Consider the following 26,730-nt stretch of genomic DNA (forward strand, 5'->3'; position numbering starts at 1 on the left):
TCTTTGCTCATCACAAAAATAAGATTTTATTTCAGTTTTTTATGTCTTGTGACAAACTTAATCAAATAACAGTGAAAGAATATGTGTGGAATCTTACTGAAGGCATTGCATTGATAGGATGTTGAAGTTAGTCTTTTGGGTTTTTTTGTCTTCAAATTAAATTTTGAGAACAACCTTATGTTACAGGTTGTAATGAAAAAAATCCTTAATACACATTGCTACAGTTGTCGGTTAGTCATTTAGAATTCACATGAAGACTGGTGGTGTACGTAGCCGCAGCTCTCCTCTCCCTCCCTCCGTTTCCTTTACTCCTTCTTTAAAAGTATTTTTTGGCAACAAGCAGTTTACTCTCATCACTTCACCCTTTAATGTCAGTCGACAGGTAACAGTTGTTTGGACTTGCTAGGTCACCAGCTGGCAGTAGAAATGTCCCTGGTGCTTTTAAAGCTAGCTATTTTATGAAAAGCATTTCTGTTTTGACCAAAGGACAAGCTGTCTCAAAAGTCAATGATCATTTGGGATGTTTCAGTTGTTTCATACCAGTGGTTTCAAGGGATGCTGCCGGTCTCTCCTTGCCTCAGACATTTCATGAGTAACAAAGCGAGAAAAGATATCGAAAAGCAGCTGAGGGACTAGGTTTGCTATGGTGTCTTTATACATTTTAGTTTGGCTGTCCACAAACCTATTTTCAGGTTGGTTTTCTTCCTATTTGTGATATAGTATTTGTCTCCATATACTATTCCTGTATTTTTGCATTACATCTTCTCAACAAAAGTAAAATAGTGATGTATCAAAAAGCAAACATTTGTGTCGCACATGTAGTTTCTGTATTCAGTGTAGTTGTTTTACCCACTTGGTATTTCAGGCTATAGACCGTTTATGAAGTATTGAAAAGACTGACATACATTTTATATATATTTATATGTGTGTGTGTGTGTGCATGTGCGCGCGTGTGTATGTATGTATACAAGAAAATTGGACTAATTGTGGAACTATGCCAAGAAGATAATAGCCTTTAAAGATTCTGCAAGTAATTAATAAGTAGCCCTACAACAGATCGTGAAAACTGTAAAAATAATATAAATTGTGTATAACATCAACTTACAAAAGAGTTTAGTTGCATTCTCTCTTCTCTTTTCCCAAAGCCCTAACCCAAGAATCATGTAAATCTTGCATTATCAGAATGGGAACTAGAGTGAACCTGCTTTCTTTGAATATAGACAATTAAAAATTGTAACAGTATAATGGATTGTTAGATTGCAAGACCAGTATATCTGTTTCAAATTATTTCTTTTAAAGAATAAAAGCTATTTAGAACTTCAGTATTTTTTTTTCAAGTAGGTAGGAAGAAAAGCTTACAAAGTACTTCTCAGTAAATTTCCATAATGTCAGTATTGTCTGTAATGTAACTTAATGCTGTAGGTCAGAAAAAGACCTGCTTGCTATTGTGTTCCCTATAGTCCATCATGTGTCTTGCAGTGGACTGTAGAAAGATGGCTTGAATTATAGAGTGCCCTGAAGTTCTCTTGGCATGTCATAAATTGTGTGAGTCTGGGTATAACAGCATCTCTGAAGAACAAAAAATCCATAATCTATCTTTTTGGGACTGTTTGATACTCTCTATATTAATACATTTTATATTGGATTTGTGATCTGAGAAGAGAATGCAGCTTTTGAAATCCATGACAAACATGTCATATTGGTTGTTGATTAAAAAAAAATGTTCTGTCATTTTTACTCAGCTGAGGAACTACTGTTATAGTTGTTATTAATACCAAGCAATAAATTTAGATTGCCTTTGACAATATCAAAATAATCAATATTTGCTGTTCTGTTTTAGCACTCTTACTTTACTGTGCCTGACATCAGAGAACTTCCTAGTATACCTGAAAACGTGAGTACTATAGAGGATCGTTCACTTTATCTTTTCTTTTTAATGTCAGTGCAAAATAGATAACTATTGCTACCACCATTAGGGCTAGTAATCCCAATACATTAGATTCTGTAAAATATTGCTATATGCTGAAATAACTTTTATGTGGTTAACTTATAGTAAGTATGGGAAAAATAATTTGTGTCACTAACTACATGAGTAGCAGGCCTCTTAAGGCACACCATAACTGTATAATATTTAATGTTTGAGGAAAATAATGATTGTGTGTGTTTCACATGCCTCAGATTTCTTGCCAGATGATAGGTCTGTGGAGAGACAATGCTGGCATTTAATTCTCTTGAATACTGTTTAATTTGCCCCTTCTGTGTCTTTTAACTGTATTTCTCTGCCTGACATCGCAAGTCTTCTTGCTTGAACATTTTGAGGTCTGCCTTAGTGCCATATACCTCCATTTATGGTATTAAAAAAAAGAAAGTGAATAATCAGGGCACTCTTTTCTATTTGTGGGTGATTTGTACAGCAGTTAACACTTCCCCCCCCCCCCTTTTAAAACGTAGTTGCGAGCTTTTCTGCTTTGTAGACTTTCCATACTGACACATATCCTGTCAGTAAATTTAATAGATGCACTTTTTCCTCTAAGGGTTTTATTTTTATAGAATTATGATACGTTAGGAGTAATTCAGGAGTCAGTTTCTGAAGCTATAACAGCTATCGGTCTGGTATATATACGATCTTAATCCAGACATGAAATTACTTGTTAATAAGGGTAATATTTTATGTAATCTCTTTTATGCTAATCATCTCAAATTTTCTAACAATTTTTTTTTGATAAGCCTCAAATCACCTTAAAAGCAAAGAAGGAAGTTTGTTTTAATTTTACAGTTTACTAAATTGTAGGACAGAGAGAAATGAGCTAGTAATGGTAAGGAGTCAGTGGCAGAGATTAGAAGTAAATCTTTAACTGATGCGGTACAGCTTAGTAATACATGCACTACCTAGTGAATACTTCAGAAAGCATAGCTGTATTCACGTTCTGTTGGTTACATCTGCCAGTGATGTTGGCTTATATTCTAAGATATGAGTCAGCTTCCCAAAACATTTGAGCAGGAGACATGATGAATGCTCATGAATCAAAGGCTGTTATAAAAGCAGAGGCCTTGGGCCAGAAGGAGTTGGAAACCCTTTGAAAGCTGAACGCTCAGCCTTCAAGGGAAGGAGTGCCATGTGATGCTGCAAAGCGTCCTCTCTGAATCATTGAGTGGTGCTGACGTCCTCAGAGGGACGTGACTGTTGCAATGGAGGTATCCCGTGCAGCGATGCTGCTGGGACGGAGGGGCTCTCGGCACTGCGTCTGCAGGGAACCAGAGTACCTCTGGGAATAGAAGTGGGCGAACGTTTCCTGCCAGAAACATAATCCCATAAATGTGTATGCAAGTTTAAAAACATAGGCCTCAGTGTAAGAAAGAAAAATATTAAAAATGTTTTTGGTCTATCTGTTATTGCAACTGACTGCCCTACATTTTCCAGGTGTTTACTGTTTGGGTTTTTTTATGAATATCATTGCATAATTCATCATGAGCGTTTTATCTATCTGTCAACGCAACTTTCATGTAGAATTGCAGCATATTAGAGAATGATGCAAAGACATTAAATGAGCATAAGTCTTCATGGATTTTAATCGATTGGCCTTCTTATTCAAAATTGCTATATATCTTATCAGCAGTTACGTTTTAAAACCTGTATTAGCAAAGGTTTTAGTAGTGTCAAACTTCGAAGTTGTATGTAATGATTAATGGAGAACTGCACAGAACTGTGTGTTCTGGCTCTGTGTCAGACCAAAATGGTTAATGATCCACAAAAGAATTTAGTGTGCATACTTGTATATAACAACTAAGAACTCATTTTCAAAAGGTTTCTTAAATTATGTGAAAGATTTGTAAATGCATTGTGAATTCAGAAATAAACAACTTGGGTCTTTGCAGGAAATACATTACTAGGGAATTTATAGACATGCACTCTTTTGCATTTTGAAAGTATCAGGTAATTTAGCAGTCTGATATGATGAAATTTTCTTCTTGGTGATATTACGGTGTATGTTCATGCCCTTCCATCTCACTTTTCAAATTACCTAACTTTTCACTAATTATAATCTTTTTCTGCCTTTGTTCCTTGATTTTTTTTTTCCCCAACAAATCTTTATTTCTATATTAGACCATTTGCTAAAGTATGTTGTTCTTTGAATGAGTTCATCATTATATGATGGAGGAAGAGAAGCAAATGAGTATTTTTGATCTCAAAAGTTAATGAAAAGTGCATGTGCATTTATGGATATTAAATAGCAAATGATTAAATAAACAATTGATTTAGGAATGGACTTTCATAGGAGTATAAGGGAATTTTGTAGCCACTCTTACTGAGCTTTGAGAGGAAGGGGGATACCAGTTCCCCTATTTTATTTTGAAAGTCCCACTTCTACTGTCCCAAGAGAGCTTTAAATCCTAGGAAACAAAATGTACAACAATTATACTGCAAATTGGAACGCTTTCACTTGTATTTATTTAACTCATTCATGGTTTTGTCACTTATGAGACATATCTTTCAAAATACATGTGTAAGTCCCAATTTCATCTTCAAAGATGACAGCTTTATTATAAATAAAACTTAGAGCTAACACGTGAATTTCCTTAGTATCAATACATTACCATGCAACCCACATGCTTCACAGGTGTTATTTGCAAATTTCTGAGAGCAGAGAGGACCAAAACCTTATAAATCTTTCCATCTGAAAGTACATTTGTTTGTCAAAGCCATTATATCACTTGAATAAACTTGATGAAAGAATAATTGCATATCAAGTCCCTGTCTCTATTTTCCTCTCACTAGTTGATACTTTTTCCTTATAAACATATACACCCAGAAGTATATCTATGTCTTCAGACAGAATGTAGGGATTATCTACTCCTTTTGTAATGCCCCTAATTTTGGTGCTACCTGAAAATTCTTTTAACTCACACTATTTGCAGTAATTGTGTCGTCATGTGCTGTGTTTTGGCATCATGGATAGATGAGTGAGAGGGGGAAGAAGAGCCTTAGAGAAGACAGCTTATGTTTAGACACAAATATCATGCTAATCAGCACAGATGGGATGAGAAATACAGAAAAAGTACATGATAGTTTAATGGGTTTTTGGCAAAATGTGTTGGCTGTTTTCTTTCTTTTTAGAATATACCTGTCTCTGGCTATAGTTTTTCTATAACAAATACCTGAATGACTGTTTTATATTAACATGTTTGAAGCTTACCATAATGAGCTTATTTTTTATCTGTCTATCTACCTACTAGTACAAAAGTCTTCCAAATACAACCCTTAATTTTTCTTTAGTTCTTTCTTTATGTTTGGATGGCAAGCTGTGGAACATATTTTTGCACAGTATGAAGCATCTTGGCAGACTTTTCAGGCCAAGTATTGGTGGTTTTAGAGTTATCTTTGGATCTGTCAAAAGTGCTAATGGGCTTTGTTGAGCTTCTTTAAGATTCTAAATCATATTTGCTTTTTGCTTTTCTGTGCTTTTTTATTTAATGATGATTAAGATTGCACTTGAATTCATGACTAATCTAATTTTGCTTTCACGTGTGCTTTTTGTATAAGACTATCTTTACTGTATAGCAATCCTTTTACATCCATAAGAAGCTATTTGGAACCAAATTCCCTAATTCAGCATTTTTGGGTGTATTAACCTTTCAAAAAAATTTTTTTTTTCAAGTTCTGTGTTTTAAGAAGTAAAAATACCTCTACAAACAAAAGACCTTTCTCTGTTTGCCTCACACTGTAAAAGCCCCTTATTCTACAAGAACATAATAGATTTTGGTCAAGCTATCTACACAGTTAATTTCTGGTTTTGTGCATAAGATCTTATGAACACATTCCTAAGTTTTCATTGTTACTTATTAGAAGACATCATAATCCTCCAGTAAATAATACATGATTCATGCCACTACAGCATGTGCACAGGGCAGTTGCATTGAGAATGATGTGTGGACAGTGTTGCTGACTGATGGGAGGGCTGGTGGGCTGGGTATGGATGGCCATAACAGCTTGTGTAGCTTGCTCTGTTTTGGTTTTTTGGATTTCAGTTATTTACGATGATTTGTACATAGTTATTTCTTAATATTCTGAGCAACAATAGCATGAAAGTAACCTGTGTTGCTCATGAAGTGTATATGCAAAGATTCAACAGCTTTACTTGCTTGTGTCTTGGTCTGTCTATAAAGATAGTCTGCAAATGAGCTTTGCTTACAATATTTTTCTACGTTTATTTTTCTTTAAACTATGTAAACATATTGAACACTCAGTGGAAATGGGGTGTTTGAATCCTGCCCTTTCACTGGAGATGGACATCCACTGAAACTTTCAGAGAGCAAGAGAGAGAGAGAGAGTTCTCTGTCTCCTTCTGCAGTTTCCCCAGCTGCATGACGAGGTGCTTTCTGTCTTCAACCAAGGGCAAAAGATTGTCTGAGTATACAAAGTGAGGGGTTCAGAAGACATGAGTAACTGTTTTTAGCCTGTGTGTTAAATGCCCATGTGTATTTCCAATAATCAGAATTGTTCTGGGGTAGACTGTGCTTAATTTTGTGTCACTAATATATCCGAGTTTGTTAAACCAGAAGTGTCCATTTGGAGAGCTGTTTTTACTGTTAGGTTGTGAGATGTTTTTGTATGTTATCCAGAGAGTTTTGAAGTTTCTATAAAAGTGACAGAATCTATTTTTTCTTAGAGAAATATCTCATGTTAAGTTGTGTGTGAAACATCATCAGTCTCGCTAATCCAAGGCCTAAGCCCCCAGAAGTTAGGAGAAAGATATTGTGATTAAAAAGCCCTCTGACACAAGATGACCTGACCTATTGTTTTCTTTCTTTAAGTCATGTATTGGTTGTAACGTAATAGAAGGATGAAATCTTGTTATTTTTTCTTTAGAATACTTGTTTTTGTAATATTATTAATCAGAAATTATTTTTATCTCTCCTAGAGAAATCTAACAGAGTATTTTGTAGCAGTTGATGTCAACAACATGCTGCACCTCTATGCCAGTATGCTGTATGAACGCCGCATCCTCATTTGTTGTAGTAAGCTGAGCACTGTAAGTAAATGATAGAATAATTTCTTCTATTCACAGTACATTTTTAAAATGACAGTCATCTATAGGAAATTCCCTGAAGCTTCTAGAATTCAAAGAAAAAGGTTTAAAACTTTGTATAAAAAATAGAATATGGTACTGAAGTTGGACTTCCTATATGAGTGAATATCCCAAAACTCATAACAAGTTCTTTACTTGACGAAGGACTTAGTAAGCAGAGGTGACGTCCTGCTTTCATAGTTAGAAATAACCATAATCATTAATACCCATATAATTAAATGTATTGGCATGGAGTTTTAAAGAGTTCTGGAAAAAAAGACATAAATGCACATTGATGGATTAATAGCCTTTCAGAATATTTGAATTTGTTTGCTGAAGAAAAATCTCTAGTTTTTTAAATATATAAAAACAATGTACTTGGTCTGTAAAAAATATGGCAGGAGTATAGAAGATGTGGCCATATTCTTCCTAGTGGGACCCAGTGAGAGAACAAGAGGCAATGGGCACAAACTGGAATACAGGAAATTCCACTTAAACTTAAGAAAAAACATTTTTTTACTGGGAAGATGGTCAAACACTTGAATGAGTTGCCCAGAGAGGTTGTAGAGTCTCCATCCTTGGAGATACTCAAAACCCAACTTGGCAGGGCCCTGAGCAACCAGCTCCAGTTGACCATGCTTGAGCAGGGAATTTGGATTTGATGATCTCCAGAGTTCCCTTTCAACCTTGACTAATCTATGAGATGTTTTTACTGAAGTTCTGCTCACCTCAAATGTTAAATGAAAAAGGATTTCTTTTTTTTGTTTTGGATACAGATGTTGTGTACATGTTATGCCATAGTGAAGTCCCTTTTTCATAAATTTACCTCACAGAAAAAAATAGAAAAATGATACTGTTAGGTGGATCTTTTAGTGACATTCGCTGCATGGACCCAAATTGTGGGCTAAAATACATTGACAATCCAGACTTTTTGCCATTTTGTTTGATAAGGTGTAGTCTTAATGGTACTTAGCCTCCATCAAGGATCTGAGAGATAAAAGCTACTGAACACTAGAGTACTCTCTTCTAAAAATGGCTGCACATCAAAACCAAATACACAGCTTGATTTAGTTCAGAGTTTTGTGTTATGCATTTCAAGGTTTATCAGTCAATAAGACTGTGATTCTCTTTATAAAAGAGAATGTTAAGTTTTCATTATGTTTGCTCTGTAAATGGGTATTGATTGCTTTCCTTTATGAATAACAAACATAAGATGGTTTAATAAATGTTGCTTTCTAGTGCTATGGACTAAGTACTTGAACAGTCCTTTCTAAAATACAAGCTTCCATTTCCATTTTGTATACTATTATCTGGCCTCTTACTGTATGACCATGACCTACTTTATGTTTGAGGTTATAACTGCCTGGAATTGTAAAAAATATTGGAGGCTGAAATAATATACATGAAAAGCACAAAAGAATAATCTATTGATACAGGGTAAGAAAAGGAAAGAGAATAAGTCTTCATGTTCAATCTCAGAATAACTGTTTCAAAATAATTTTGAAAGGTAAGTGAAACTGGGATATGTAGAATAATCTCTTGGACATACCAATAATTACTAAATGTTTACAATCAAGTCCCATATATAACCAATGGAATTTAAGTACAATGAAGCTTAATATTGTAGAAAACTCTTGTAAAATACAAACTCTTAACTTCTGTATCTACCAAGCGTTCTAGGTCCTCTCTACTAAAATAAACAAAAGTACATCCTGGCCTGGAAGTAAATAAAGTGTAAAAGAGAGGTATTTATTTCAGAGACCTAAAGAATGAAAATAATATAAATTATCACAGAAGAGGAAAGAAGAGAATGGCTAACCAAAGCATTTCAAAATATGTGTGGTTGGTTGGTTTAATATCTCCCTTTGTAGCAGAGCCTGGGAAGAAGAATTACTTACCTGTCACTTTGCCTTCCTTAATGAGCCATTTCACAAGTAGGGTTGTGTTTTCTTTCCTATCTTTCTGCTATTCCTCTTCCTTTGCCTCTGTCCAAGATAAAAGCATGTCTGCTTCTTTGGTGGGGAGGGGTATTCATTCTGTGTGTTCTTATCTTACAACTTTATATATAAACTGCTCCAAGACTGGAGTGACAGTGTAAGACAGGTTTGAAGTGTTGGGCTGGAGCCAGTGATTCCTTGCCTGCACGCTCCGCTCTGCGTGTTCCAGCAGTAGGAACAAGCTGCATTATTTTATTTCAAACTGTGCTCAGCGGAAGCCAAGACCTTGTAACTGGAAACTTACCAAACGGAGGAGTCTCAAAGTATAGTTAGGGCTGGGGGGAGGGCTTTTCTGGTTGTTGTTGTTTGTTTGTTTTTTAATTTTTTTTAAACAAAAAAGTAGAAGGGACCTGCATAGTTTCTTTTTACTTGAGAGACATGCCACACTTCACACTTAAGGCTTAAATATAATATCAAGTAAGAGAGAGAAAATTAAACAACCCTGCATAGAAAAGTCTTTCGTGGTAGAATGAATCGTGTGCTATAATAAATCATATCAAATTCAAATTTTGATTAGAAGTATTCTTAATATGGTCATCTTGAATAAGATTTAGAGGTATCTGAAAGTGATTGTGTTTATTAGCTACTTTATAAACTGTGTACTGAACCCACGGAAGATTTATTGTGTGTGTTTGGGGGGACTCTTTTTTTTTTTTTTCCTTCTACAAATGGCAACTCAAGTAATTTCTCAACATGTTAAAGCAAATTTTTTTTTGAGTACTCTGTGATCTAACTCTTTGTGCAAAGCCAAATGTGAACCAGAATGCATAAAAAACTGTACTTGGCAAAAGACCACCTGCTGGTGGGTACATGCTGTTGCAAAAATGAAACAGAAGAGTTTTCCTTGTGTCCAGTATTTTCTCTTCCATCATGGCTTACCCTTGCAGCCCTGTCTGAACAAGGTGTATTAATTATTTGTGATAATGGGTGCAGCAGGTTATTTTTCAGTGGAGAAAGGTTGCTTAAAGAAAGCCTGATGGCTCTTGAAAGACTTGAACTGTGAATTTTTATGATGCTTGTTTGGCTCCATCTTACTGAGATGAATATCTCTGTGACTTTTCTGTTATTTTATAGTTATTAGTCCAGAGCAAAAAATGCTATTCTGGCATGGATTTTTTTTGTTCTTGGAAGTTGACAGCTTGCTATTTCAATTTTTTCATATCATGGAATGCTCAAATGTGCGAACTCTTACTCCCTAAATGGTTTCTGATGTAGCTTAGGTCTCTAAGCATAAGGAAATGGTGGGATTTAGGAAATTACAGTATATGATTAATAACACTTGCCAAAGGTACTTGTGATGTAATCTAGCAAAGAGCTTGCACTATTCTTGTTAGTAGTCTTAAAACTACCCTTTCTTAGGCACCAATTCTTCCTTCCACAGAACTCTACTGCTGTCCTTAGGAGCTTCTGCCAGGATCGGTCTTGACCTTCATGTACAGTCTTTACAACAGTTCTGCTTTCCATACTTAGTTCTTATAGAACTCAGTCTTATACTTTCTGCTTGTTTTTTAGTTCTGAGCAATTCAGAAGAACAATCTTACAAAAACTTTAAAGATGGCCTGTTCCTTCCACTGTACGTTGCTCATTTCCAGCCTTGTACTGCAACTGCAAAACTGTGCAGTGTGTGTTCATCAGCAGAAAGAGAGTAAAATACACTGGAAAATGGCCTGTTATAATTCAACATCATTTTATAATTTTTATACATGTGACAAAAGCCCATTGATTAATTTGCTTAAATAAGTCTTTCAGAGTATTAAATGTTAAAACTGCGAGAAGTGAATTAGTTAATCAGTGTCTTTTTAAAATAGCTATCTTTTTACATTTTCTAGCAACAGCTGCAGGAAGCTGAGATAGTGGAACTAATCTTATTTCAAAATGCTGGATTCCTATAGTTTTGACAGTCAGGTATTTCTCAGGCTGCCTTATTATTAAGTGCTTGTTTTCTGTATAGCAATCGCTAATCAGGTGAGGTCTCCAGCAAATATACTATTCCTTTTTTATGAGCCCTTATCTTGGCAGAGTTGAAGGACAGTACTGGTGCTTACCCACGGTAGTATGTTTTTTGAATTCATGCCAGACAGCAAGGTGGGAGTACATCTCAAAAATAAGTGACAGCTTCTGCTCAGATGTCTGCAGTGTTGAGCATTACGTCTGTTTAATCTTTTGTTGATGAGTTTTAAAACCCATGGAACACAGATTTGGAAAGGGCCTCTTTGGATTACTGAGTTCAGTCCTCTACTGTCACAGGCAACCATGTTATATAATAATGTCAGGATATAATCCAGTTGCTCACCATAGAAGCAATTTTTAGGTAAGAATTAAATATAAGCACTTTTTTCTATACATCTCTTTGTGCTTTGGGGAACAGAAACTGAAAGTATAGAGGATTTAGGAATATAGAGAGAAACTACTTTGGAAAATCATGTCCTTTTCTTCTGCTGCTTGTTTTGGAACTGGGCTATACCTTTTATCTAATCTGTGGGAGAGGAGTGTCTTCTCCATTAGGGATAATGTAAGTTGAAATAAAATTGGATAGCGATTGGAAACCTTTAGCATTTGAGTCAAAAATTAAGAATAAGATCCAGATTTTGTGTCTTCTAACTTCTGCTTTAATTATTGTTCTAGCATACTAATATTTCCATCTCATATGGACCATAAAATACTGACCACCTGCTAATAGAGAGCTTTCTTAAAGAAAAAGAGTGACTAAACATGTTCAAATGTTTGCTGTACACTGTGTGCTCCTGAAGACCCTTTTTCGTTAGGACTGTGGTTCAAACCTAACGGAAATTCTTGCATATTCCCACTTACGGAAATGCATAAGTGGGAATTGGCATTTGCATTGGCAAAGCTGTTCAAGACCAAACACAATGAAAGTGTAATAAAGAGCTCAACAAATGATGATGTGTCTTCAGAATTATCAGTGACATTGTAAATGTTGCTGTTATCTAAGGTTCATTTGAGAATGTTTCAGTCAGATGGGAGTAGCAGGATGCTTGTTTCATTGACTTAGCAAGTGTTCAATAGAATATGTTGTTTCAGATTGCCTAACACTTTAAGATGCATAGGAATTAATGGCCAGCATCTTAGTTTACTAATACAACTCTACTGGAACCAAAAGTGCTTTTATGGAAGACAAAAATGAAAGTCTAATAGATATTAAAAGAGGGTCAGACTGTTTGCCTCCAAATTTAATCAGTATATGCCAAGAAAGTTTAATGAAATTATAGAGATACTGAAGTGAGCATTAAGATGAATACAAATGAAACAGCACTATTTGTGCAGATGATTGTCAATGATTCAAGAAAATGCTTGGCAGAATTAGATGTGATTCAATACAGTAGAGAAATGGTAGAGAGTGTGATCTAGAGGTGGATGTAACAGGCAAGACAGAAACCATTTTATCTGCAGTTCTAGTAAGTGGGACAACCATACAGTATGTGAGCAACTTTGTATATAGGGGAGCATCATTACTGCACATCAAAATGCAGATACTGAAATCTGAAGAAAGTGAGATCAAAATAGATTCTGGAGAAAGAAACATGAGAAGAAACATGAATCTGAAGAATAGGATCTGATTTTAGAAATTTATATTTGGGTTTGAAAGATGAGTCTCCCTTAAAGAAACTACAGTTCTTTGAGCAATATTTCTATGAAAAAATTTGGAACCTGTCGTAATAAAGAATAGAGCTAGGGAATGCATAAATAAAGTCTATTGGAGAGGAATAAATATTACCTTTGCAAAAGAAATTCATGATTCAAATCATAAAAGTTCTTCAAAGCAGTGAGAGGGCAAGGGAGATTTGATCAAGAAAAGTCTTTTCAAAATCTGGGTAAGATTCTACAGTGTTGAATTCCTCAAGGGTATTATAGAAATTTCCATGGCATAGGAGAGGTAGGTCCTCTTATGGGTCAACAGCTGGCTAATTAGAAAAAACAATAATAAAAATGATCAGTTTTCCTAATGGTGGAAGTCACTAAGGAGTCCGACAGTGATCTAGTGGTCTGTGCTAGAACCTATTAAATGTCCGCATGAAAAACAGTTAATAAAAGGGGGAGAAAACTGTGTGACAGTGATTTTATTGCATAGCACTGATAAATATAAAATAATGCTTATGGGAGAAAACAGTTCTAACTATACAAGCAGTCATGGTCTCTGAAGTAGTTATTACCACTCAGGAAAGAGATATTGGAGTAGAGATCTATGAAAATGCCAGCTCAGTACTCAGTGTCTTAAAAGCAAAGAAACTATTATGACGGGAATAGAGAACAGAAAAGAGGGCATTGTGCCACTGGGTATGTTCATGACTTACCCACACTGTGAATATTGCGTGAGTTCTCATCCTCTCCAACTCAAAAGTGATAAAACAGAGAAGTGAAAAATACAAAGAAGGGTAACAAGAACAAACATACATATGAAATAGTTTCTGAATTAGAAAAAGCTGAGTAGAGTAGGGGTCTTCATTCAGCCCAGCAAAGATACAAAGGTGGAGAACTTAATAGAAATATAAATCGAAAGTCATGCGTGGCCTGAAGAAGATGACAGAGATGACTTTTTTTCTATTTGTTGTCTCAAAATGCTAAAACTCAGAGCACCCGTTAAAACTGTGATGAAACAGCCTGAAGGGGCAACACTTCAATTTATTCATTTGAATTCACTGGCACATGAAGTCTGAGCTGCAAGCTGCTGGGGTTGAAAAATATACAAGAGAAATATCAATTATATCAGTGAATGAATGAAGCAATGATTTTAGTAATTTGTGTTGACCACTGTTGGACAGAATACTGGGTGACAAGGGAGTTTTGGTCTAGACTAGCAGGCCATTCTTGTTCTTAGGTTATCGGTGATTAGGTGGTAGGGATGATTGGAACTCGAAACCATTATTAAACAGACATAATGGCAAGAGAACTGAAACTCCCCAGCTGCATTTGAAGGTCTGCAGGTGATGAACAGGAAGCAAAGCTGACAGCAGAACAGTAAGACAGTGATTTTGGAAAACACGCAGAAAAAAAGAGCTATGTATTGTCAAAGAAAGTAACTGAAAAACATGCATTAAAGGCCTCTGTAGTTGATAAACCATCAGTGAAAGTGCTGTGGAGAAGACATAGCTGGATCCTATATTGTAACACAGAGTAAGGTATTTATCTGCTCGGAAGTGTAAGCTCTGTGCCAGAAGCCAGTTTGTTTGCAAGATTGGGTATTAAAACAGATAAGGAAAAAATCTTTTTGGAAGGCATTACACTGGATTGATGAATGTTTGTGTCTGTTAATGACCTTAGGCAGAACTTACATATACTAACTTATTTTCCTACTAATTCTGATTTTGATAGGATCATTTTTTTTTGCATTTAGATCTGTAGTATATCCGTGTATAAAATTCTAAAGCTAATTCAAATTGACGTACAACTTTCATTTGTAAATTTTCTTTTAAAATAATGCATGCCTATTGTGTGTGCCTACAGCTTCTAGTATTTTACTGATTTCTATTTCCATAAGAGTTTGTGCAGATGTTATGAAAAATAGTTTTTCCTTTTTTATGATTTTTTTATAATTATGTAAAATTTATTATAAAATATTCTATTTGTTTTATTTTGTGCCTTTGACTTTTGTGTGGCTAAAATATCTCCCGCAGAGATGTTTAATTGAAATTTTAAGGTTTTTTTTTTCCCTAGATGTAAAATTGTCATCAATCTAAAATGTGCATTTTCCTGACAGTGGACTAAATGCTGTTATTCTCCAGACTGAATAGAAATGTGTCCATACAACTATTGTATCTGTAGTCAATGATTTGATGTGACATTTCAAAAGCTCAGCTTCACCAGTGCTGAGTGACTTAACTGTCCTCACGCTAAACTTTACAAGGTACTAAAGGTTACATGAACTATTAATATGTTACAATTATCTGAAGATATGCTCTGTTCCATTCTTATTACTCGAAAGGTTACATATTGATGAAAACAGTCCTTCCTTCCAAGAAAATCATTCTCTTATACCTACAAAAAGGGATTAAAGTAATTGTAAATAAAATCAACAGTGAGCTTTTATTATTTAGATTAATACATTTTCTATTACAGAATGGTGCTGACAGAATGTTAGTTTATTGTATGATGTATTAATTTTGTAATCCTTGCTAATAGGATTTAGTGTTAAAACCCCATGCTTCAGTTTGAAGATATTCCCTTAACTGCTAGTAATTTTTTTAACAGATTCATCTTAGTGTTTAGGAACATAAAACAAGTCTTTATATCAGTCTTTGTGAAACCATTCTTTCTTTGTGACCTGTAAGTGAAAATGGGCACATAGGATTCTACGAAAAGATAAACTAGGTGAAAGCTTGAGTCAAATTGAAATATTTAATTTCACAGTTTTTTTAAAGTATGATAATTATGGTTCCTAATTTGAATTCAGAAATAAACATATATAATGAAATTTCGTTTTATTATCTAAAACAACCAAAGAAGTACTAGAAATCTGCAAATTATCTGCATCTTTAGTTTAACTATTTAAGCATCAGCATTTCTGAAAAGCCTGTTTTCCATTTCTAACAGAATTTCCATATCCCAGTGCATTGGTCAAGCATCTGGACTTACCTTCCAAATCTTTAGAGGTTGCTAAATTAAGCTTTTCTTTTCTTGTATTTCTGAAAGAAAACATTACATTCCTAAAAATGAGCTTTTATTATTCAGATATCTTAGTGGCATTAGAAGTATGAATGAGTGTGTGTATGTTTAAGTTTTGATCATCAGGGAAGGATAATACAGATGCTAGTAGAATAATTACAAAATTAATGTTAAGTGTTTTAACACCTCTTGGCTCTCTACAAGTCAGAGCTTAAAATTCTGGCTTTTCAATTCAGGTTTTTTTTCCTCTGAATTTTTTACCATTAAAGTACTCTGTGGGTTTATACTTGGCATGTAGAGTCTTAGAATATGAGTGATTAAAAAAAAAAAAAATCTGTATATTGTGTTGTAAATTGTAAAACTCTATTTCTATTCTTTTTTTATAGTCACTTTCTTGCCACCGAAAAGTACCTGCTTGTGAAGCTCATACCTCACTGTAGGTCTCATCTGTACTACAGTGCAGAGAACCTCTGTTATTCTCTTAAAAAGAAAAAAGAAAAAAAGAAAAAAAAAAGGTGTTCCTGGGTGGATTCTCGTTGCTATGCAGACCTGTTTTGTTCAGAGGCTAAAAATAATACATAAGATATGGTGCCTCTCTTCAGTCTTTTTGCATTTTATTTGGGAAACAAGGTTATTTTAATTATAGAAGAGAAGATATTCATGTATTACAGCATCAGAAATTTCATTGAAATTACATAAGGGCTCTGGTATTAAACATAAGCCAAACGAGATCCAGAGTTTGTAGCTGATTTTCTGCAGCACGGCGGCCCGAAGAGACGGTAGTAGCGCAAACCTTTGTGTAACTTTTTACATTTGAAATTAAAACTTATGAGCCCATCTAGACCATTTTCTTTATCAGTCCTGGGTTCTCTATCAAGTAGTATATAATTCAGTAGCCTCTCTAAAAGGAAATGAATGATAATAATAATAATAAGAAGAAGAATCCTCTACTTTTTTAAGGTTATGCCACATCTGACTGAATCTGGGATGAATGTCACAAGTTATGTCTTTGCTAATTTATTTAATCTCACTACAACTTTAGGCCACCACAAGGATTTCATTCCTTTAGAATTTGTCTTTTACGTATTTGTAAGCAGTGTTCTCTCTCGCAGTTTTTTAGATTTCATCTTTTTTTTTTTCCTTTTCTGTACCATCAAATAACTGGAAGACTTTCACTGAGTATTGTTTTCATAGTATTTTTCACAAAGGAGACACCTTGCAGTATTTGTGCTGGGTACCATGTGAGATCGAAAGACACTCCAACTGCAAAATACTGTTGGGGTGGGTTTGGTTGCCCGACACCTCTTAATCTTTTAACATGTGTGCCCATTTATATGATTTGTCTGTTCTTTTATTGTTTGTTTTGCTATTTTAGGGGTGATTTTTTGCTGTTTTTCTGAATGTGTGTGTGTGTGTGTGTGTGTCTGTAACTCATTTTTACACTCTTCATATGGTATTTTGACTAATGCTTTTGTTGGGATTGCCTTATTGGGGATTACCACCTTATCCATTTTAATAGCAAATGTGACAAATAGCTTGCTTATCATCTTTTCCAAATTATTAATGATGGTTTGCAACAGGACCTGAGACAGAGAATTTCCTCTGAAGCTCTGTGAGGATTCTCCCCGTGACTCGACTGGCGCTTGTTTGCTACTTGTGATCTTAATTCAGTACCTGCCAACACTAAAACTATTCTGAACAAGTTCTTTTAAAAAATGACTGAGAAAGTCAGTAAACCAAATGATTGCTGAAGTGCAGTTAGATAAAAATCCCATTTCTGAGCTCAAATATTTTTCAGTTTAAGTTATAATTTCAATACAATTTTATGATATTTAGTGGATGATAATTGCCAGGATCAGGGAGTTTTGCCTGTAGTGTTTTTTGTTTCTTCCCTTTGTGCTGTCATTTCCTTCTTCCTCTTGCTCTGTGCAGCACGGGGTGTCCTTTCCAGGTTTGGTTTGTTGAATAAATCGTGCTCTCAGCTGTTAACATACTAAGTCAAATGCAACCACTGGAAAGCAGTCATGCTTCACCCACCAGTACTGTTTTTTGTTTTTTTTTAAAAAACCAAGAGCACTGTATATTATGTAATACATAATGTTGCTACAAAAGCAAAATTGATACTTTCTTTTTTTCTTCTAACTTTAGCTTTTTAAACTTAGTTTTTGTCTTAGTTATGATCTTGTTTTAATTTGTGTTTTCCAGTTAACTGCCTGCATTCATGGGTCTGCAGCTATGCTCTACCCAATGTTCTGGCAACATGTTTACATTCCTGTTCTGCCCCCACATCTATTGGACTACTGCTGGTAAGGCTATATATATCACTTAGATACAAAACAGTTTTCACATTGCTGTATTGTAAGTCTTAAGTGCTCTTATGAGGCAACTGTTAGTCTAAAAATACTTATGTATATTCAGGAAGCAACCAACCTAGTAAGTGAAAAGTATTATTTTCATAGCATGATGTAATGGTGCCAGTGTCTTGAGATACTCTGAGTGGTTACTGTGGAATGTTGCAGCTTACACATTTTGTATTTAAAAATCTGTTATCAGCATATCTGTTTAATGTTAAATTTTGAATTAAAAAGGTGCTTTTTTTTTCTTTTCTCCTGAACTGTTACTTGGGGAGGTGGGGAGGGTGTTGATAGTATAACCATGTGAGGCAAGGAGACTCTGGTTTGAAATGAGTATCTGATGGTAAGTTTGGCAACAAAGAGCATGGAGGTTACCAGCATTTTTTCTGATGGACTGTGGTGCTCAGTGCATGATAGGACATGTTCTGAAACATAGAAACATCCCCCTTCTCCAGTATATTTTGCAAAGTCCCCACTCCAAAAGGAAAAAAAAAGGGGGGGGGAACTTAAACTTACCAAGGCAGGAAGTAAGTTTTTGTGGAATCTTGATTTATCCCCCTTGTGCATATGTAAGTCACATGTTTGCGTACTATACCATATTTTAAGTATGGCTCTTACTAGGTTTTTTTGGTTTGTGTGTGACTGTGTTTTAAGACTGCTACTGTTCATAAAACTTACTCTATAATTTCATGCCCTCCTTCCCTTTCCTGTTTAGCTTTGCACTGCTTCCTTCTAGGAACTTTTTTTTTGCAAGTAGCAAAGTGAAATTGAAGAGGAGAACCCAGGTTTACGGCTTTCACAAAGATATTTATTTATTTATTTAAGCAAGCACAGTTAAGCTTGCTTAACCCCGATAGTGGGATCCAATAGAGTTTCCGCTGATTTTTGAGTAGTTAAAATGATGAAAACCAAAGGTCATAATCACCGTGGCATTAGAGAGAAGTGTGAATTAAGGAACGTTCCTATTAGCACAATTTCATACAAGTAACTAGATTATCACAGTACCAGGTAGAACATGTCACTCTTTCAAAAGCCAGTCTCTACTCTGACATATTTTTTTATTTGAAATGGTATTTGCTTGGTAATAGATTATTTATATATAACAATGCATGTGAACATCCTGAAGGAAAGTGCATGGAAATGTTACTCATGTTGCACACCAGTAACATGAGCATCATACCACATAATAACTGTTTAGAAGGCTTTTAACAAATTCTGTTGTAAATATAAATTTAAATAATGGTCAGATCTTTGCTAATATTTGGTAAAATATCCATAGTGACTTTGAAATTCTTGTGTTAAATGGTTTTCCCTATTTTTGCAGTGCAGCATCAGTTGTCAGTATGTATATTTGATCACTTGCATAACACAACTATTAAGTAAATAGACTGCTACAGAGAAGAACAAATAATCTCATCAAATTTTAGTTCCATTGCTTCAAATTCAGTGGTTTCAGTCAGTGTCCATAATTGTCATAAAACTGACATCTTTGCTAATAACTTCATGGTATTATTGTGTGACGTTAAGCAAGAGTTTCTGCAGAGCTTCTGAGTAAGGAACCAGCGGGGATAAATAGCATTTTTAAGTGAAGTGCTAGGAGCTGAAACATGTAGATTTAAAAGAAGCTTGTTCCTCTGCAAATGATTTAAATGTTAAGTATGTGCCTATGTCGAGGATACACGGAACGGAATCTAAAAACTATTATCTCCTGTAGAAATGAACCTTCAATTTGCTCACGGCGCAGGAAGGGCAGATTGGAGTCATTTTCGCTGCCAGCGGGTGCCCTCTCGGTGCATAATGGCCTTCGCCTGTGTAATTAACACATGAAGGCTGCTACTGCCAGTTTTGTCTCCAGGTACATGCTGCTAGGAGTTTTCAGGACAACAGTGTGGACCACAAGAGGCTTTTACGCTGGGTTTGAAGATTAGGTATTCATCGACTTTCTGACAAAGACATGTTAAAAGGGGCTAAGTCCAGATCCCACAGTTGGGAGCAGAGGTGTGCAAAAAGCAAACACATGGGCAGTGTACCCACGAAAATAAAGACACGAATCAGTGAGCCACGCTCAATGAATTCTTTAACTGCATAACACCCTGTGCATGTAACGAATGAACCAGCTAGTGCATGAAAAGTATGATTTTAAAACCTATAATTATTAGGCAGACTGTAATTGCAAGCTCATAAAAACAACAACTGATTACCTTAGCCTGATATTAACTTTAATTGGAGTGGTAATCACACACTGTAATTCTTTGAATATATTAATTTAGCAACAGTTTATGTGCCGTAAATTCATTTCTCAAAATAGAGTCTATCTATTTTCTAACCATGTGAACCTGGAAGGGTAATTTTTGCCTATGAAGACTGAGAAAAGAGCTTCATACTCTCTGCTTTAAGGCAGTGTTGTTGCTTATAGGCTTTTGCATCTTAAGGGAAATTACTTGAGATTATTTAAAATAGAAGGGTTTATTTTATTTTGGTTTTAATTATGTCTGGTTATTTCCTTTGCAAGCCCAACATAAGATTTTTATTTTTTTTTAAGAGCAGAAACTGAAACAAAGCAAATTTAAGGGATAAGAATTCTTCAGTTATTGGAAATACAGGAAATCATGTTCATTCAGTTGACTGTCCATTTACTGATGATGCTTCGTGGTGATTTTGAATCTTCTCCTCTCTTTGTGAAAATTAAAGAATGGTTTATAGAGTGTATTATCTGAGATCTCTGAAAGTTTAAAAAAAAAAAAAAAAAGGAAAAAACCCAACTATATACCGCCTGTGATTATTTGCTTTTAATCATTTGACTTTCAGTGGAACCCTTTCATATAAAGGAAACTTTTAAGGTCATAACTGATATACTTCAGCTCAAATCCTTGGCTGTGAAATTTGTTGGATTTTCCAGGAGAGGGGGACTTTTGGATGGCTCTTTCCAGAGCTACCTTGGTTTTGTTCAGAGTAACTTAAAAATGAGAACTAAAAAGGTGGACTACTTTAACTCTCCTCGTGCCAGTTGAGGATTCTTTTGGCTAATTGTGCGTCAGAAACTCAGACTCTCAGTGGATCAGCTGAGTCCCCTTAGCTGTTGACAGAAGTATGTTTTCCTGAGTGAGGAAGCAAAAAGTGGATGATTGCCTATTGCTACCTGTTCATAATAATCTGCTGCAAACATGCTCAACCTGGATCTGTTTCACTGAGATTTTTAAAGCTCAAATTCATTTTTCTGTAGCATTTTGTCTCTTATTTAGATTTTACACCAGGTACTTCCAAACCACTCTGTTTTTTCATTTTTTCAGTTTGTTTTGTTAATTATTTTACTTACATGAGGGAGAAGAATTAATTTCCTTTTCATTTCCCCCTTGAAAGTATCTTTTAACTTAATTTTTATATTCAGCTACATCCCTCATTCACCTAAGCACAGAATTGAGAAGGCCTGTGCGTCTGGCTTCAGCATGTTTGTCCTCCGTATACCTGTTCTTTGTACTGGAGGAGGTGAACCAGTAATGGTGGTTCAGTACCGTGTTCATGTATCTGGAATGACTTCAGTCATCTGATCCCTATCATTTAGCTTCCTGTTTCAGTGTTTAATTGGGGGGCGAGGGGAAGAGTGCTATTTTTTTATTACCTTTTTTAAATTAGGAGCCATTCTTTGATATATTTTCAGCGCAGGGAAAGATTTTGGACAGAGGAGAGTAAAACAGATGGGAATTCGTAGCTTAACACGCAGTTACCTGTTCCTTTGAACACAGAATAGAGGAAGCATTTGAACCACTGCTGTAGAAAACTGCCTGCCAGCAGGTGCCAGAAGTCCTGGTTTCTGAGCACTGCCACCAGCAGCAGTAGCCAAGAACAACGCTTCCACCGTGTCTGTTTTCTTCTTTTTTGCTTTCAGTATCTATGTTTAAAACTAGCCTGTAAGAAAACTCTGTCTTTGACTAACCTGGTAATGGAGGTTAGTATGTTCTCTCTGTCCAGAACATTGTGGCTCACCTTGTTCTGTGGGTTTGTGCCAGAGGCAGCAATATGTTTTCTAAGGTGATTAAAGCAGTCTGGTACCTTAGGCAGATCGCTTAGCAGCTAACGTTAATGCTTTCTGAGCGCCATCTTTTTAGAGCGCTCTGGCACAGCTGCTGAACGAATGTTTCTTTTGGTGCAGTTTTCCCTTTCTCCAGGAGTTTTTTTTAACTCCCTTTCTTCTGTTTTCAAAATCTGTGTATAGCTCAATATGCTCCTTTAAGTAGGTGGACAGGGTAAGGGAAGGCGAGTACTCCTGCTGCTCAGGGAACAAGTCCTTCATCATGAGCTTCTCGGTGCGCGTTTTGACTCAGCCTAGTACATCTGTGTGCTCACTAAAAGCTCTTGTAGTTAGTCTTCTGGTTTCTTAGCTATATGTTTTCTACCCCATTCCAATGTATGTAATCAAGTTTCTAATTTGCATCAATTACCTAAATAAGTTTGTGATTGGATTCTGTTGCATTTCAGTGAGTAATCTGATAAGAAATCAAGAAACTACCTTAGAGAGTAAAGTACTATTTAGTGTGCAAGAGTGACAGATTGTCAGTGTTTGTATATCAAGACATGAGCTTATTAAATGTGATCTAATCCATTTTCTTGGAACAATGGAGCAAAATTGTACATATCCCTGATCCCTGGGTAGCTATAAACTATGAACCTTCTTAAAACCAGTGTTTTTTACGTTACATTTTCTGTTGAATTGCAGTATTTTTAAAGGGTTTTTTTGTTTGTTTGTTCGTTTTTCACTTATGAGGAAATGTCCCTCTATTTCACCTGCTTCTCTTCCAATTAGTAGTTTACCCACCTTTTGGGAGCATAATTAAGAGGTCTCCAGTTAGCCTAAGGAAAGGAATTAAAGAAATTGTAAAAATGCAACTGTAATGAATAGGCAGTATGTAGCCATTAAGTCCACAATATCCATATTCATGCTTAGGCATTGCTACTTTAATGATTTGATATTTACCTATATAACTCATTTGATTATAAATAACCCTGTTTGCCTTGGGAACTAGTGTAACACAAGAAGAATAACCTTTCTTTTTGTTGCAGAAGACTTAGGCAGGCATTTTGTTTAAGCAGTAAATGTGTGTAGTAGAAATTGATACTTTTAAATTTTGCACTTAATGGATATTGGCTGCCTTCAAGCAACTTTGAGTAACTAGTATTTGTGGCTATAGGAAGTCCCAGGACTAATATAGAAGTGTCGAGCAGTAGGTAATACCATGTCTGAAGGGCAGTCTGTCATGGGTCTAGGACGGATTAAGGCTTGTGCAAATTGTTTCTTCTGTTTACACAAGCAGCGTATATTACGAAAGTTGGCTGGAAAGTCCTGGAAATACACATCTGATCTGATAAAATACTAAAAACTGCTCAAGTGTTCCATGTCTCAGGACCTGAATAGCAGTTAGGAGGAAACGTTGCAGTGTGCTCTGAATGGCTAAGAGGGGCACACAATGTTCCCTTGTACAGTATGGTACCTGATTATTTAAGTAATGGCATATAATTAACACATGGTAAACAAAAATGGTGATAAAAGCAATTTATGAGGTGTGATATGAATCTTCAGCATTCATGGCAAGCTTTTTCTTTTTTGGTGAGATTGATGAGCAATGATGGAAGAATATTGTCTCTCTAGTATATTTGATTGGAAATATTTATGCTGTTTACCAGAATTATATTTTATTGAGGTTATTTATGAGGTTTTCTTAATTAAACTTTTGGGGGTATAAGGAGCTATTGCAATGAATTATCCTTAAAATATTTTTGCTTTTGCTTAATTGTTCATGTATCATCGAACAATAATGGCAGCCCTGACAAACAACATGAATTTTGATAAATTATGTATACAGAACAATTGATGTTTTGATATCCATGGAGAAAACAATTTAAGGTTCATATTTCAATGATAAGCAGTAATGGTGATATTAAAGCACATTTGAATAAATAGTGCACATAGTTAAAGACATCCAAACATACCATAATCATATTTTTCATATACCGTAATAGTCATTTTTCATATACAAATTTACTGAGTGTAATATTTGAATTTCTCTTCTAATCCCTTCACTAATTTTATCTAAAATCATGATATCATTAACTCTCAGTCTTATGAACTGTCTTGCTCTTCTCTTTAACCTGCTTCTCTCCTTAGGCTCTTTCCTCACAGCATTTCCCTACAAATTCAGCACAAATGCACATTCAAAAATGAGTGCTCCATAGATGCATCACAGGTCTACTTTTGCTCCACACCTGTCCATACAGTCTAAAACCTGTATTTCTCGTGATTCGCTGACGGGATGTTGGTGGATGCCTCCCATTTGACATTCCTCTTTGGTGTCTTTCTTTTTCGCTAGTTATGGGCAATGGTTTTTTTTGGCCAAAACTGAGTTAGTTTCCTTTTGCGCATTGCCGTAATTTGGGAAATTCTTTGCAAGTCTTTACATCTAATCTATGTTTAAATCTTTTGTGTTTCTTCTTCTTCACGTCTGAAAAGTTTTTTATTCATCTGTATAGCTCCAGTCATCATGTCCAGGCTCAGACTGTTCAGTGGTTTCCCCTCTGGCTACTATAAGTCAACCAAACTTTGTCTGTGCTTCAAAAGCTCTTACAAGAATTGTTTTCTTATGGTCATGTTAACCTTTTTTGTTTACCTTCTATTTTCTCCGTCTTCTCTTTTGCATCAGACAAGCTGTTCATCTCCCAGAGCCCTTCATAACAGGCGCCGTGTCTGCTTGCTGCTTTCTGTCCGCGGGGCTGTGTCAGCCTGTGTCCTGCTGAGCCATGGTCCAGGTTCCAGCGCCCATTTCTTCCATTTCTCAAAGAAATACCCAATGTTGTCTTTTGTGCTCTGCCTCGTTCCCTGGAGGAAATCTCTACAAATATTCATAAAACTAACAGAAATAGTCACAAAACTAGCACTCTGTTCTGAAACAAATCTCTGCTTCAAATTTTCTTCTTTTGCACTGACCGCCAAAACCTGAGCTATTTTTTTTTAACAATGGGTGTGCTAAAACCACTTTTTGTAGTACTATAACTTCAAATTTGTTCCTCCTGCTTTCTCCTGCCTGTCCAGATATATACATCACATAGCACATTAAGTTCCTGTTGGAGTCCTTTAATATTTGGTAATACAAGTTTATAAAAATAAGAAAACACTGCTAAAAATTAGATTACTGCAGTCTTTATGCAATCCCTGTAATAGTTTTGTATGCTGTTGCCTTTATATGTAATGCCTTTTATTAGAAAATTGAAAAGAAGGTTCTTTGCTTCCAAAGTTGATCCATGTACCTGAAGCCATATCTTTTTTGTAGTTCCCTAAAATCTTACTGGGGGTGTGTGATTTCAAGTGTTTAGATATCCTTGTTATTCTTTTGTTGATAACCTGGAGGATTGAAAGATGGACATTATACAGTTAATTAACTTTTACAGATTGCGATTTTGCTGTGCTCAGTGACGGGCTCTGCTTTTGGACACGGTAATAAACGGCTGGTTTTCTGGAGTGCTGCACTCTTCCTGCTTCCTTTCATTACAATAGCCAAGGTTCCACTAGATGAGACATTTGCAGTCTTAAGACTTCCTGCCAAGGTTCAGACTTTGTATTTTTGAGATTGAAGCTGTCGTGTTCCTGAAACTACTTAATTAGAAACACATTCACTTCAGTGTATACTGGAGGCTTGAACGGCATAGCCAGGCATACAGGGAAGTTGAGCATTTGTGCAGCTGGCAGCTAAACCAATGGTTTATACTTTGAATATAAAATTACTGGGTATTTTCTTGCTTCTGGAATGTGGCCATTGGAAATGAAGAGATGTGGGTGAAAGAGATAGTGTTTGTCACAAATAAAACATGCAAAATGACAAATAAAAATACTCTTTAGTTGAGCAGCAATCCATATGTAGTAAGTGTGTGTTGTGTTGTATGGTAAAAATCTTTACCAAAGAGCTTGGATGGAGGTTCTGGTTCTCACCTGTGGACCTCCCTGTGATGCAAAACCTTCAGGATTTTTGCCAAATTAGTTTCTGATTTAACAATCTCTCTGGACTATCATAAGGTGCTGTATTAGGTGGAACTTGGGCAGGGATATTCTTACCAGCCTGTACAATTCAGTAGGTTGTAATGTGGTACGTGTCACTTCAGTATTCTGCAAATGGACTAGTTGTGGGTTTTGGGGTGGGGGGGGGTGGTGTTTTTTGTTTTTTTTCCTGAAGTTGTGTATATTTAATGGCTTCAAAAAGGAAGAAAAACCCCAAAGTTTTCATGCAGAGTGACTGTCTGCATCTCTCGGTACAGCTTCCAACAGAGTAGGAGTTTTAGGTGGTGTGTTAATAAACATGATAAATACTAATATGCATATCAGTCAATTTTATTTCTTGAAAAGGAATTTCTCATGGTAATGAGAAGCAGAGTGATTTTTGGTAGTATCTTTCAGCAGTTCTTTCAGCACTGCTGCTTCTCCTACTGAACAGTAGGCACCAGTTTATAAAAACTTTATAGAAGATATTTTCATCCAAGGCAGTACAGTGACATTTCTCTCATTTTTCATCTAAAATTGAAAGTCAGCTCTTTGAGCTTCTGTATCCAAAATCAAATGAGGCTCTATTTTAAAAGTTGTGTCTGTCTATGTGCTTTTAGTTTAACAGGCAGTATATGCCATATTTGCAATTAGCAGCTTTGGCATCTTCT

The 26,730-nt window shown here is 35.6% G+C and overlaps 1 protein-coding gene across 5 annotated transcripts in view; it reads left to right on the forward strand.

Moving 5' to 3' along the window:
• Positions 1 to 26,730, forward strand: part of DENND1A (DENN domain containing 1A) — a 228,105-nt gene that overhangs the window by 103,058 nt on the left and 98,317 nt on the right. For all 5 annotated transcript variants that reach the window (XM_067308804.1, XM_067308803.1, XM_067308805.1 and 2 more), the window contains 3 exons: positions 1,841 to 1,894; positions 6,921 to 7,031; positions 17,891 to 17,991. In XM_067308804.1, coding sequence (XP_067164905.1) covers positions 1,841 to 1,894; positions 6,921 to 7,031; positions 17,891 to 17,991 — 266 coding nt within the window. The remainder of the gene's footprint in view (positions 1 to 1,840; positions 1,895 to 6,920; positions 7,032 to 17,890; positions 17,992 to 26,730) is intronic.

This window comes from Apteryx mantelli, chromosome 21, assembly GCF_036417845.1.
Source record: "Apteryx mantelli isolate bAptMan1 chromosome 21, bAptMan1.hap1, whole genome shotgun sequence".
Taxonomy (NCBI): Eukaryota; Metazoa; Chordata; class Aves; order Apterygiformes; family Apterygidae; genus Apteryx; species Apteryx mantelli.